This window comes from Medicago sativa, chromosome 5 (assembly GCF_051527215.1).
Source record: "Medicago sativa cultivar Bolivia chromosome 5, Bolivia_mono, whole genome shotgun sequence".
Taxonomy (NCBI): Eukaryota; Viridiplantae; Streptophyta; class Magnoliopsida; order Fabales; family Fabaceae; genus Medicago; species Medicago sativa.
The window spans coordinates 77,776,478-77,791,820 of record NC_140753.1 but is presented as its reverse complement, the minus strand read 5'-3'; the positions used below and the strand labels follow the sequence as shown (position 1 = coordinate 77,791,820).

Below are 15,343 nucleotides of genomic sequence, written 5' to 3'. Positions count from 1 at the left end.
TTCAATGGTATTCCTGTCTCATAATGTATACTTCAAAGGTGTTCAACATTTCATATGATGAACAGCTAGAAAGCTTAAAAAACAATTTCTTTCTAATTTATATATAATTAATTTGGACTTCGAATAGTAAATTATTTATCACATATTTGTAATGTATTATTACCACCAATATGACTACGTTGAATGCAAATCTTACCAACTAATGCTGCTTCTGCCACATGTTCATAGTTTTTTGTTTATTTTGCTGAAGGAATTCAACGAAGTAGTGGTCTTGCAATTTCAATTCACAGCTTGCAAAAGCTTTGTCAAATGAAGGAGACTAAATGGGTTGAATCTCCGCCATAGAATGTGGATATGTATGTTCTACTGAAGTAGGCATCCGGAGTTGCAGGTTAGTTGTCAGTTGTTACAAGAAAAGCCATCACATTTGCTTTCTGCATCTAAGTCATTAGTTAACTGAATTCTTTTGGAAGATTTATCATTTCAGCTTTTTCGTCAAAAACCCTAAAATCACATTTTAATACCTTTTTTTTAATAAATATTAACAAATATAAATAAAATTAAACTGAAATATTTAAATGAAAAAAATCCCCTCTTCATTTTTCCTCTCCTCATTCTTAACTCTTCACTTTCATCTTTTTTTAATGTCGTTTTTTCTTCTAAAATGACAATTTTTCTTACTGTCATTCATGTTGCAATTGGGGAAATTTTACCCTGTACCCCATCACTTGTACCTTCACCCCTACATATTATTAAAAATTCCAATAATATCCTTTATTTTTCAACATTTATGAATCCATGTGAATTCACCCCCACATCAAATTAAAGTCCAATACGTTTTTGTTCTTTCGGAAAGCATTGAAAAACAATTCCGATTGAAATAATTACGGAAAACTACATTTCTGAAAATTATATCGGAAAACATTTTCACTGGATTTTATATCGTATTATCTCACTTGAATTGAATCCTCCATGTGATTTAACCGGAAAAATAAAATTGTGGTGAAAGCAGTACAATTGATATAGATTTGAAAAATATCAGTGGAATTGGATTATCAATTTGAAACAAAAGTATGTTCATCTTTTTTAATCAATTGAAAACTGACATAATCGACATCCATTTGAAACAAGAAGCAATTTCCTCTGTGATAACGTTGAAACTGCTATCAATTGGATATAATTGAAACTCGAAGGACTTGAATTGGAATATAATTGATAAAACAAGAAGCAGTGGAATTTGAATATAATTGATATTAATTGGGAAAATAATTGGAACAAGAAATGGAAAAATTGAAGAAACCGGCAACCATGGAAAGAAGAAGAAGGTTGGAAACCTTGCAAAGATTTTTCCTAGAAGATGAAATTGTTTTTACGGAAAGGGAGATAGAGGTTTTCCGAAAAAGTTTCACACCCATACAAAGCTGAAAGGATTTGACAAATAACAATTAGAGGGTATAATAGGTATTTTAGGTAAAATTTTAGGGTGAGAGTATAATTGTAAGGGTGTGGGGTATAATTTCCTGCAATTGGTGTACTCTTCATTCTCATGTATTCTGTAAGCTTTCTTTTGTGGGGACTGCTGTGGGGATATATCCATATCATGTTCCATGTTTTCTTCTCATCTTCTCTTCTCCAAAGTTTGACAACCTAAGATTAAAGTTCCAAATTCAAATTCTAGAAGATCGTCTTCCAGTTCAAAAAATAGTAAAAAATAAATATTGTTTTGTAACAGCATTCAATCTTCTTTTTTTGTAAATTTTGATAACTTGTAGTTGAAGTTCCAAATTCAAATCCTGGAAGATCGTCTTCCAGCTCCTTTTGAAGCATAGCAGAAGATAAAGATTGTTTCCAGACAACATCCAATCTTCTCTTCTGCGAAGTTTAACAACCTGTAGTTGAAGTTCCAAATTCGAATTTCGGAAGATCCTCTTCCGGTTCCTTTTGAAGAATAGCAGAAGGTAAAGATTGTTTTGTAACAACAAGGTACTAACACATTTCCAACATTCTTCGAATTTAAGTCGATATTTGATGTTTCAACTTCAGCATATACAACTTGTCTAATATTTGGAGTGTCTTCTGATTTTATTAAGTCATTATAGTAGTAAATTCGAAAATTTTGATGTGGTTGGATGGTTATACTCCGATTCTTGTCCCTCTCAAAGTTATCCATTTGCTTAGTAATATCAAGAATTTGATCACTTTTTGTTGATGATTCTAAAGGTTAGCAAATTGGTGACCAAACAGGACTAGAATCAATTTTTCGAATTGATCGTTGGCCTTTAGAAGCATCAATAAAAAGTGATCTAGTTCTTGATATTACTAAGCAAATGGATAGCTTTGATATGGACAAGAATCACAGTATAACCCCCAGCCACACCAAAATTTTCGAATTTACTACTATAATGACTTAATAAAATCAGAAGACACTCCAAATATTAGACAAGTTGTATAAGTTGAAACATCAAATATTAGCTTAAATTCGAAGCATGTTGGACATGTGTTAGTACCTGTTGTTATTGCTGTTACAAACCAATATTTACCTTCTCCTATTCTTCAAAAGGAACCGAAAGACGATCTTCCAGAATACGAATTTTGAACTTCAACTACAAGTTAGTACCTGTTGTTATTGCTGTTACAAACCAATATTTACCTTCTCCTATTCTTCAAAAGGAACCGAAAGACGATCTTCCAGAATACGAATTTTGAACTTCAACTACAAGTTGTCAAATTTTGTAGAAGAGAAGATTTGACGTTGTTACAAACAATCTTTATCTTCTGTTATTCTTCAAAAGCAGCTGGAAGACAATCTTTCAGAATTTGAATTTGGAACTTCAACTACAAGTAATCAAACTTTCTAGAAGAGAAGATTGGATGTTGTTACAAAACAATTTTTATCTCATGTTATTCTTCAAAAGGAACCGGAAGACGATCTTCCAAAAATTTGAATTTGGAACTTTAACCACAAATTGTCAAACTTTGGAGAAGAAAAGATGGGAAGAAAACATGGAACATGATATGGATATATCCCCACTATAGTTTGCTAAAATAAAGTGTACTATAATATTGTCGTACTTGCTATAATATTGTCGTACCTATGTCACATCAATACCTTGTTTAGTTGCAAGGGACATATGTTCTTTTCCCCTTCATGCAATGAGATGATTCTAATTTGGTTGAGAAAGTTGTTATTAAGTGCAATGAGATTTGGTTGTCAATTTAGCTAGGGAAACTGAGTGCAAGTGTTCTTTAGGTTCTTTCTTTTTCGTTTCTAGACAATGTTCACCCACAGACATGTGCTTGTTTGCAACAAAACTCAACCATGATTCCTTTTTTTAAATTTAATCTGACACTTTCTCCATTTCTTACACACAATCCATAGAGAGGACAATGCCTTGACTTTATCTTTTATAATGAATTATTGTATGTATTCTTTCGAACGCGGGTGATTACAAGAATGTTGCACCCCAGCAGGCAATCTAGATGTTGTCGTTAAGGCTTATAGGAAGCGAACACAACATTGGTTGATCTAAAATTGTTTGCTTTAGAGACAGTGCCTCATTGTCCTTATAGTCAAGGTTAGACTTTGAAATACTTTGATCTAAATAAGGCTGATATTTTTCAACAAAAATTTAATGAGTCCGACATGTGTTATTAAACTCATAGATGTAACAAAAGAATATTGGATTTGTTTAAAGAAAAACATTATTGAATATTTATAAAATACCACTATAATTCATTAATATTTTTGAAACTGGAAATGTCAAATCCTTCAGTGTTTAGGCTGTGAGGAGGAGAATTAACTAATAAATGGAAGAAAGTTACACCTATTTATTAGTTAATTCTCCTCGTGATAGCCCCAACACTATAGATTTGACATTTCTAATACCAAAAATATCAAGATTGAAGATTCCACCAACAAAGTTTATTTTTATCTTATAAAATTTGAATTTTCTTAGTATTTTATAGATAAATATTCAATAATGTTTTTCTTTAAATTATAAGATAAAAATAAACTTTGATCATCTTTTTGAATGGGGGAGTCGTCTATCTTTATATTTTTATGATTGGAAATGTCAAATCCATCATTATTAGTTAAGTCTCCTCGTGATGGTCGTAACACTAATTGATTTGAATTTTCTAATTCCAAAAATCTCAAGATAGAAGATTCCAACAAGTGATCAAAATTTATTTTTATCATATTTGCACCATTCAACAACAGGTGATTAAAGTTTATTTTTATCATATAATTCAAATTTCATAGAGATAAAAATAAATTTTGATCACCTGTTTGAATGTGAGAATCTTCTATCTTGATATTTTTGAAATTAGAAATGTCAAGATAGAAGATTTCACCATCAAAGTTTATTTTTATCTAATAAAATTTGAATTATAGTGGTATTTTATAAATATTCAATAATGTTTTTCTTAAAAAATTTCCAATATTTTTTTCTTACATCACATGTGAATTTAATAACACATGTCAAACTCGTTAAATTATCTTGAAAAATATCCTTATATTCATGCCTAAATTAGATAAAGTATTTCAAAGTCTAATTTACTCCTTTGCTAGCTCTTGCATATATTGTGTTTGCTTCTTATCAACCTTAACGGTAGTATCTAGATTGCAACATTCTTGTAAAACCTACCCGGATTTGATAGAATATGTGCGGTAATTCATTATAAAAGAGCAAGCCAGGGCATTGTCCTCTCTAAGGATTGTGTGGAAGCAAGGGGGAAATGTTAGATTAAATTAAAAAAGGAATCATGGTGGAGTTTTGTTGCAAACAAGCACATGTCAGTGGGTGAACATTGTCTACACACAAAATAGCAAGAAGCTAAAGAACATTTGCACTCACTTTAATCTCATTGCATTTATTAACAGCTTGCTCAACCAAATTATTATCATCTCATTGCATGAGGTGGTCATGCAATATTGAATTAGTGTGAGACCGATGTCAATGTTATATAGCAAACTCATATCACGATTGAAGTTCCATTCATTTTAGGAAACAAGAGTGTTTACACACATGCAATATGCATGAAAATAAGTAACACCATCATAATAGAAGTAGGTAATAAAGAAAAATATTAAAGAGTTAAGAATAATGGGGAAAAAGAATGGGGGGCTTATTTATTTAAACATTGTGTGTTTGAAATAGTTGTCCAAATAACATTTCTCATTTATTTTTTTGTACGTTACAATTTTATTTCGAATATAGCACAATTATATGCAAATCAAACTTATATTATTCACATTTTATTGTGATTTTGCTTATTATAATGGAATTTAATTCATAGTTTTAATCAAAGATTGAAATAATATGTACTTTTAAGATAAAATTTCCAATTAATGAACAGTAAAGTGTCAGATTAGTGAAAATGTCAGCTCGATCAGGTGAAAATTGTGGTTCAGTTTTTATTTGAACCAAGAAAGGTCAAATAATTTTCGGTTTGGTTTTATTTAGTTTTTCGAATTTATCGGTTTGTCTCTTGCACTTTTATTTCCAACCCTACATTTCTACTTGCATTGTTGACCAATTTTACAACCTTAGATCTCCTTTCTGGTACTCCATCCATCCATCCTCTCTCTTTGTCAGATGGAACCAAGATGCCCTTCCTCCTGCATGGATCCAATTGCAGCTTTGGTGCCTCTGTAAGTCCTTGAATTCTCTAATCTCTGATCCCAAATACGCTAAATCCATAAAAAGATCAAGTGATTTTGGGATCAGAAATTAGAGATATCAAGTACTTGCAACCAGAACTTGGAAGCAATGAATCTAGTGCCATGATCAGATATAAGGTATGCTCTGTTACACATCTCATTAAGTTTTTTTTTTTAAATTATGTAAGTAAACTCTATATAATTCGTCTTTACAGATGTTAAATAAATCCAAATATTGTTAAGCATAGAAGTTTATATTATCATTACATGTTGATGTGCTGTTTTTTTTTTTTTTTTCCATCACTACCATAATCAATAAGGGACTAATTGTGTGTCTGCATTAGTTGTTTTGTTGATGAATTTGGTTGAAAGAGGAACCTTGTTGTTAAGGGAAAACCTTGAGTTTGCTATGTTGAATTCAAATTTGACGTATAAATCAGATTACCTCAGTAATAACATAATCTTTTCATTTAATGGCTTATCCGGTGTTTTCATATTTGATTTTGTTTGACGTGCTTATCCGGTGTCTGTAAGAAAGTAAGTGTTACACTTGTTCCATTTATATACATATTACATGCCTTTTGGATTTTATTTCGAAGATTACAAGTGAACTGTTCCATTGTGTAGTTCCAAAGTTATCAGTTTAACAAGTTTCTTTAAAGATGTTATTTTTCTCTTCAGATTGATACGTAGGTTATGTCTGAATGCGATAAAGTGTTTCAGATCGATATAATGTTAATATGCTACATTAAGCGATATGGTTGTGTAGAAGATTGAAAGGAAGTTTGGAAAGCATATAGGATGGGATACAAGGATAAAGTGGTGGAAAGTTCAAAACTTATTTGTTAACAAGTGTAAAATTGTAGTGGAAAGTTCAAAACTTATTTGTTAACAAGTGTAAAATTGTAGTGTTTAGTGTTGTGTCTGTGTTCTTTATGTATGTGCCGCAAAGTTATGCAGGTTCAATCAGGTACACATTGGTTTCAAGCTTCAAGCTGACTCTGAAAGAGGTTATGGTGGGAGTGTTGTGTTGTTAGTATGGTTGGTTTCATAGTCTTAAGAAAATCAATTGTGTTGTAGAATTTTGTAATACATTCTGAACATCTTGTGCATATCATTTCTACAATTCATTTTGATTTTGCCAAAAACACATGTTTATATCATTAATCAAAATCACCACTTTGAATCTGAAGTCCACCCAAATATACAATAAGTATGCAACAACGATGCAGTCTCACTAACAAGTCATATTTTGTCAGTGTGTGTAAATTGCCATTTTATCATGAAAAATCACAAGTTGCATTGGCATATACCTATTCTGAACCTTGACCTTGGAAATCTTCAAAACTCCGGAATATTTTCCTTATAAATGTCATTTTATCTATTGTAATTTTTTTTTTGTTGCTTATATATTTGATTTATTTTTACCACTCTCACTTCTATGCCAAATTTAATTGGCTAGTATGGTCTGGTAAGCTCATAAAAATTAAGCTCCTATAAACCTACTATCGAAAACAAATATATTTACAGAGAATTTTATGCAGCTACAAAAATATTTATACCATACTCAAGTGGTCCTGCAAAAAGTGTACTCAAACTACTCATAAAGATTTGGGGATTTTCACTTGCCTTTACACAAACAGAATTATAAATCGAAAAACAACAAGAAAATCTAAAGAAAATCTAAATATACATCAAGAGGGCCAGTAATCTTGAACTAGAACAGATACTATGGCTGAAGAGAATGTAACCATTAAGCCTCCTACAAAATACAAATGTTTCCAAAGAAAATCTAAATATACATCAAGAGGGCCATTAATCTTTGAACTAGAACAGATACTATGGCTGAAGAGAATGTAACCATTAAGCCTCTTTCATCCCACCATCATGACATGTACCATAAAAAATGCAGGATTTGCTCAGAGTTGAGGGTGTAGATCTACAATTCAAAAAGGTTTCCCATTAGACCGGAGAGTGAAACAACAGAACAGATCAAAAGAATAAAACCACAAGAAGGCGAATGCCTATTTCTTAATAGTGAAATTAAAAATAAAGAAATTAGTTCCTATCTACCACAATAACGCAAGTCTAAACTGTAGGTGACACAAGGGTATATAAATAAAATTTAATAGCAGTATATCATTACTAGGTATAGAAATAAAATAAGTCTCACTTCCAAAAACATTTGGTGTAATAATCACTGTCAGACCAAGACGAAATTCAGTATTTATTGGTTTGCAAAAACATTACTATACACTTAAAATACACATAGATAACTGAGTTCTAAACATGGTAATAGGATCTGTCCATTAATTCAGCATATCTATGACGAAGTTTTGGAATAGAGGAAATAGTCACACTACTTAAACGAAGTACATGAATTAATATAAGTTAAAATAAGTATATTGCTAGATAAGAACTTAATTAAATTCAAAATTTCATTGGAAGCAAATTTATCAGCAAGGTAATTTAGACCACAATTTTTAATGCAGTATGTAGTTAGCGTGAGTCAATTTGTTAGGTACAATTCGGTTTATCTTGAATTTCACCATACTCTTTGTTTTTTTCCATGCTAACGCCGATCCTTCAGGACCATTTGCTTTGTCTTACAGACTCCAATTCTGCTCAGTTCAATTCCCTCCTTTGCATCATTATGGCTTTGCCGGCTTGGTTACCCTTTATCATGAAATATCATGAAAGGTTAAAAGACATTCTCAAACTTCGTAACATGCCTTTGCCAACTAAAAGTATTTCTGAATTTTGCTTGGCTTGATGTTAGAGTAATGTACATCACCTACCTCGACATCATCAATTACTGAACATCAGCATCAATTTGAAATGGTCTTTTGTGATTTATGGGGACCCAGTCTCATCAGAATATCAAATTGATGGTACAGTTAAATCAGTCCAAACAAATTGGGAAGGTGAATCCTTTTCAAAAAATTCTAGCTGAATTAGACAAACATCATGCATTGGTTTATCCCCATACTCATCATCAAAATGAATCTGATGAGAAGAAACAAAAGCAAATTGTTTAAACTAGCCTTAGCTTATTTGCTCAAACTAATTTACCCTTTCAATTTTTGGAATTAACAGACCTTCTTCTCATTCTCTAAATCAAGAGTCCAGATACTTCCTATTATACCATCACTATCCTGACAAAAAGTTCATCGAAACCTTTGGGATAGTGGATGTATTCCCTTCCTTAGACCTTATAACACTAACAAATTTAAATTTTAAAAGGCCAAATTAGTGGGCCAAAGATTTGTAACACAGGTTTGACTACACTAAGATATTCTTTCTGATAGTCAAACTTGTCATTAATTTTGACTCTTGCACTCTCCCTAGGCTGAGGCATCAGATGGCTCCCTAATTTGCAAGCTAAATAGACTTGTTTGTGGCCTCAAACAAGGCCAAAGAGCTTGGTTTGAAAGATTACAATCTGCAGTTACTCAGTTTTGTTTAAACAGAAATTTTACGTATTACTTAATCTTCATTTCAGAAGAAAGATACATAGTTTCATCATAACTCACTGACCTTAACCTCATAAAACTAAACCCTTAACCAGAGTGTTCTAACCGCATGAAATAAATTAGTCTAACTTAAAGCTATTATGCTGAATTATCATTCTCACTTCCAATTTGAGTATTATAGTATCAAACCGGACACATTAGAAATTACCTCGCCAAGTATGGGAAGTGGGATTATTCTGCACAAGTTAATGTGGTCTATGGGTTTTAAGGGATCAACATTTACAATAGTACCATGTTAGTTATCAACATCAACAATAAGGAGTATGTCATTATAAGGTATAAAAATAATAACTCTCACTTCAATAATCATCACGCACTTACTTGAATTGATGTAATCGGACGAAGAATATATATATATATATATATATATATATATATATATATATATATATATATATTGATTAGCAAAAACAGTATATGCTTTAAATATACATGCATAACTGAGATCTTAATATGATAATAGGATAAGTTGGTTAATTCAGCATATGTGTGACAGTAAAGAAAATTATCACACCATTGTAACTAAGTACATGAAGTAATATAAATTCAAAAAAAGTATAAAGCCAGAAGAGCTTACTTTCAAGAAGTTGAAACCAAGCTTTCGACATAATCTTTCATTGAGGACCAACATATCTTTCTGTTAATCCTAGTTTTCTTTGCTCTGTTTGTTCTCAGGTTATAGAGAATCACTCGGTTTTGAATCATGTCCGCCAATACCATTGTTTCACCGTTCTCAGAAAGATGCAACGGTATTAATCTTATAAGCAGGCTACCACCCTGTTTGTAATTCTTTGGAATATTGTGATAGCTAACTTTGTGGAATTGAGTCCAAGAATTTTCATCTCCAAATTCTATCATCTTCCATATAACTAAATCAGTATTCTTGAAATTATGATACAAACACAAGGAGTCTTTCAATGCACAAATACTCGGCAGTCCAAAACTATCAAAACCTTTAGGAGGCATAAACTGTGTGTATTTCTCTGTAGCAAGATCAAAGGAAAGAATCACACATTCTCTAGTACTGTCATTCCAACGGTCACTCTGATTGGCCAACCAATTAACAGTGCAATTCAAATGTACACTATCAAACCCCGTGGAATTAAGCAATTGAAGAGGAACTACCGGAAAACTTTGAATAGTTCTCCAAACATTATCTTCCAAACTAAAGACTCTCACCTTCGTTTTCGTTTGAGGATCATTGTTTCCACTCGAACTTAATTCCACCAACTTATAAATGTCGGTTGAATTATCATAACAAAACACGAAAATACAATCTCTCGAACAAGACATGGACCCTAATTTATCAGATATTTTTCTGGTAGCGGGGTTCCAGAAACGGAACCAAACATTTTTATAATTAACACTAATAGTCGCGTTATAAGAATAGCCGAGCAAACAAATCAATCCATTGCATGAACCAACAATTTTGCTACAATCCTTGTTATTCAAACGGTAGTAACGATTCCTAGGAATGGTGATCCGAAGGTTTTGCAGTAAACTACTAACGGGGAAGTGTGTGAAAATGTAATCATCGAGCTGCGGCGTAAAGGCTAGTGACGAGAAGTAAGGGTTTCGTGCAGATCGATTAAGATGAATTTTGACGAATTTAGGATTGGAGATTAGAGTGTTCCAAGAATTACTTACACATTTCATCTGCATCAGAGATTTCACTGGAAGCCATGATAATATTTCGGTGATAAGCTCGTCGGGGAGGATTACTGACGGCGATGGATTGGATCGAGGTCGGAGACGCCGCCAAGAATTCGGCGGATGGGTATCCATCAGTTACGAAAGAGATGGTTGTTTTTCCTTGTTATTCCATTATTACCCTTATTTCACTGCTAAAAACTTCAACTACCCATGTTTCATTAATTTTTTTTTTTTTAAGGAAAAATTTCATACATTTTGTTTTTTTTTTTTTTACAAGAATTTCATACATCTTGTTGTTAAATAAATTTCATACATCTTGTTGTTTTAATTAAAATTAGAAATAATTATTTTATGCAATTTAGATTAAATTATGTTGGATGTTTGTTGCTTATTGTAACAAATCATGCTTATAATTTTAAGTTATACTATCAAAATTTTGTCAAAAAAAAAAAATTGATACTATCAACATAACTTTATTTTAGAAAAAAATGTTTAAGGGTATAATTGAAATAATGAAAAATTCAACAAAAAATCTCCTATTTTCTCTAGATTTTTAAGATAATATTGTTCTCGTTGTAGAGCAATGTTATAATGAGATTTATAAATTTTTTAATTAATAATTAAAATTATGTTATAAACAAGGATAAAATAGTAAATAAAATATTTTAAATAAAGAGTAAAATTGGAAAGTAAAAAAATTAACTAAAACTCATGTATTTTCTTTATATATACTAGCAAAAAGGAAGTGTGTGAATGAATATGACTAAGAGATGTAACTCTTTTTTTTTTTTTTTTTCAAATAGTCTAGTGACTCTAGGGTTGGGCTCAAGCCCTATTATTCCAGCTCGTATTTAAACCGGCCTTTTTAGCTCGGCTCTAAAAAACCTGTCACCCGCTCGAGCCGCCCCGAAACAGGTCGGGCAGCATGTTTTGACTGCTCTAGTTAGAGCTCACACATTTTAAATGTGGATAAATGAGGTGTTCGGAATTCGAACTCCTACCCCTGCATATAATATACAATATCCTTATCACGGGGATTCAAGAAATGTAACTTAATACTGAAATATTTGAATTTCACCTTCATATTCATATAACTTGCCTATGGAAAAATTCTTTTGCTTCAAATACCAACCGTGGGTTGTGTGGACGAGAAATACTTGGTTAGGCACAACACCAAATATTACATGTTAGGCATACACACATAAAATTAAAAAAAAAATAAAAAGAAAAATATTTAAGTGATATTAATTGATTTGACTATTTTATTTATTTTTAATTTTATTTATTTATGTATGTGTTTCTAAATTTTGTGCTTAATTGCTTGTGCTTGTGCGAGAGTATCTCATGTGTTTGGACATATTCAAATGTATGAAGCAAGAAACTTGCACATCTCTATTATATATATTTGTCTTATTTTTTTTTGAAAAGTACACTTGGCACTCCTTCTTGCTTCATCTCATTAATTGCTTGATCAAAGATTAAAAGCACCATATATTTACTCACATTTTATTTATGTCATTTGCATCACTCACACAAATTTAATTTATTTCAATTAATTTATTAAAAAGAAAAATGGAAATTATAAACATTTTAATAGCCTTATCATGAATATGTTTTGTATTATCAACCAATAAAAATTGACCATGATTCATGATTTAAATTATCAGCCAATCATGATTCATGATTAAAATTACCAACCAATCAATTTTGAGCATACATGTCATCCTTTTAACTTTTACTTAGGTTTTTCCCCCTCTATATAGTCAATATGTCTGTCATGATTTTCATCTTCATCATAACACACATCCTTTCTCTCTATCTTCATTGTGACACACACCTTCTCTCTCTCTCTCTCTCTCTCTCTCTCTCTCTCTCTCTCTCTCTCTCTCTCTCTCTCTCTCTCTCTCATATGTTTATAATTTTATTTGTTTTCGTTTCCTTTATTTTTCGTTTTTTTTTATTACAACAATTCTTTTTAAATACGAAGAGACAACTCTCTAAATTTTTGTAACGTCTTCCATAGTTATGCAGCATGAGAGGAATGATATGGTACATAATATGTTTATACACATTTTTAGTTTTTTTTTGTTACACATTAAAATTAAATAAAAATTTATTTGGTCAAAAAATAGTGTGCGTATGTAGATGTCAAATATATGGTTATCAATAAAATAAAATTGTCAAAAAAAAAGTTATCAATAAAATAAAATCATTTGGTTTGAATTACTACGATTTTTTTTCTAAGAACAAATGCGCCAATTGATGAATATTAATGTACAATTTTTTTTTCCGTTACAAGATGCATGAATCAAGCACTTGATTATTTTGGTTACTTTATGTCTTTGGCTATAAATATCTGTTTTGACTCTCACACTTTTCACACATTCTCTATTCACAATTCATATTATTGAAAGTCTTCTATGAACCTCTATTTTCTCTCTTTGTTACAATGTCAATTTTTTACATTTTCTCTTATTAATGTACATGACCCATGTATTGTAACAACTTATTTGATTTCTTTGATATATGTAAGAGAAACACGAGTTTCGGTAATTCATATTATTGAAAGTCTTTTCTGATTATGTTTTTCTTTTTTTAGCAAATATAATGTAGTTTTTCTTCTTCGGTATAAAGTTGTGTTGTTGAATATTTTATAACTTTTATGTTTGTTTTGACTTTTTAACTTGCAGAAATTATTCATGAATAGACAATATTCATGAAGATTGAATTATGAAAAGAAAAAAATAGTATAGTTGAGATCCAAAGAGAACAAAAGACAAACGTGCTTCTTTATTCTTTTAATTGGAACTTTTTCTTTGGCATTGAAAGAGATAATTATGATAGTAGCTATACTACCATTTCAGTTGTAAGATAGATGTCAATTATAATTATAATAGGGGATGACGTTATAAATTGAATCAATATTCTATATTTTTAGGAAATTGTCTTAAGGATGTATCTAGCCAGGGCAGGAACAAGACGATAGAAGACAATACTACTATTGTAATTGATCACGCATTAATATGACAATTGATTCTTGCACTTAAATTCATGATCAGAATAAAACTTATTTACTACGTTGACTACCTTGCCTTAACTATATTAGAGTAAATAATTGTAATTATTGTTTATTAGGGTATTAAATTATTTTGATATTGATTGATTTACATTTATTAATGTATATCTTTTCATTAATGTGCACTCTTTTTTTTAGAGAAGGAAATTTGTATTAATGATGTAATTGTATTATTATCTTTTTTTAAGCAAAGAAAATATATTAAATAAAAGCAAGTATAAAAGCTGAGAGTATATAAATCTGACCCAGTAGCCACGAAATCAACCTAAAAAGGATATTAAAACATATCATAAACAACAAATTGTATTGCTATCAATATTGATTAAACTCATAAAAATAAGTAATGTAGAATAAATTGATTTTGATATATCAGGAACTAAATTAAAAACTAATTATTAACATGATCGTAAAATAAATCAAAATTAATCAATTTAAGAGTAGTACTCATCACTTTAAAAAAAATGTAGCACAATTGCGAAAAACAAATGTAACATTCATCTGGCATTTTGGAGTATCCTTTTGATGGATAATTTTCAAGTATTTGTATAAACGCTCTTTGAATCATGAGACATGTTATGATCCCGGTGAGCAATTGAGAACCAAACTCATCTACATTTTTTATCTTAAAAGAAAATGTATTGTTTAAATTTAAAAATTTAAATTTCAATATTGGTCATTGAAAAGCCTCAATTTTTTTTATCCAAAATGAAAGCCTTAATTTTGATATTCTAAAAGAAAAAAGATTACTCAAGAATATAGAAAAGTCATATAATTATAGAAATGTAATAACAACAAGAGTATAAGGAAGAGTTGAATGATACCCAAAATTAAATGCAAGCAATAAATCCATTAATTTTTCAAATTCCAATTTTTGTTTCTAAAAAATTGTCTTAAAAAAAAATCAAAGTACATCGTGTCTTTTTGTAGGATTTGGATTCTCTACATTGAAAATTCTCTCAAATTTTCTCCAGTGTAATCTCAACAATTAAACACGAGAGAGAAGTTGAGAATTAAATTATAAAAAAATGGTTTTTGTATTTTAATCGTGTAGATTGGAAATGGATAAAAATTGAAAAAATTTTCAATGGAGATAATCCAATTCCCTTTTAGTAGCATAGTGCACATAAAAGTCTTTTATAATACAAAAAAATAATAATACATTTATGGTTAATTTTATAAAGAAAAATATAAATGGAATAAAACCTTAATGGTCTTTGCGCCGTAATGATTTTTGAGGTTTAACATTTAATATCGTTATTTAAATAAAATCAAAAACCACAATGAATTTATTTCTACCAAAACCATACAAGACATTAGTTATATTGGTCTCCTCACTTATATGTTGTTCAAAATATACTTTTGAATTTAATGTTGAACTTTAACTCATACTTGACACGTCAACATATTTCCCTTCAGTGT

General features: G+C 30.4%; 1 protein-coding gene and 1 long non-coding RNA gene across 3 annotated transcripts; one reads left to right on the top strand and one right to left on the bottom strand.

Annotated features, from left to right (window-relative positions):
• Positions 1-397: 397 nt before the first annotated feature.
• On the top strand, positions 398-6,810 carry LOC146925291 (uncharacterized). Its single transcript, XR_015010463.1, has 2 exons — positions 398-5,800; positions 6,344-6,810. It is a non-coding gene; the product is annotated as an uncharacterized LOC146925291 (long non-coding RNA).
• A 386-nt stretch (positions 6,811-7,196) lies between these two features.
• Positions 7,197-11,010, bottom strand: LOC146925290 (F-box/kelch-repeat protein At3g23880-like). Of its 2 annotated transcripts, XR_015010462.1 has the most exons (3): positions 9,773-11,010; positions 8,217-8,338; positions 7,197-7,601 (listed from the first exon to the last, which is right to left on the bottom strand). XR_015010462.1 is itself a non-coding variant. In XM_085710252.1 (2 exons), exon 1 carries the CDS (start codon positions 10,978-10,980, stop codon positions 9,775-9,777), a length of 1,206 nt encoding a protein of 401 aa, XP_085566378.1. In that variant the 5' UTR covers positions 10,981-11,010; the 3' UTR covers positions 7,197-7,601; positions 9,773-9,774. The 2 variants fall into 2 exon arrangements, 1 of the variants encoding a protein (XP_085566378.1); XM_085710252.1 differs by lacking the exon at positions 8,217-8,338.
• Between the last annotated feature and the right edge of the window lie 4,333 nt (positions 11,011-15,343).

Bases quoted from the DNA above. Each gene is read 5' to 3' on its own strand.
- LOC146925290 (XM_085710252.1), bottom strand. From the start codon at position 10,980: ATGGATACCCATCCGCCGAATTCTTGGCGGCGTCTCCGACCTCGATCC.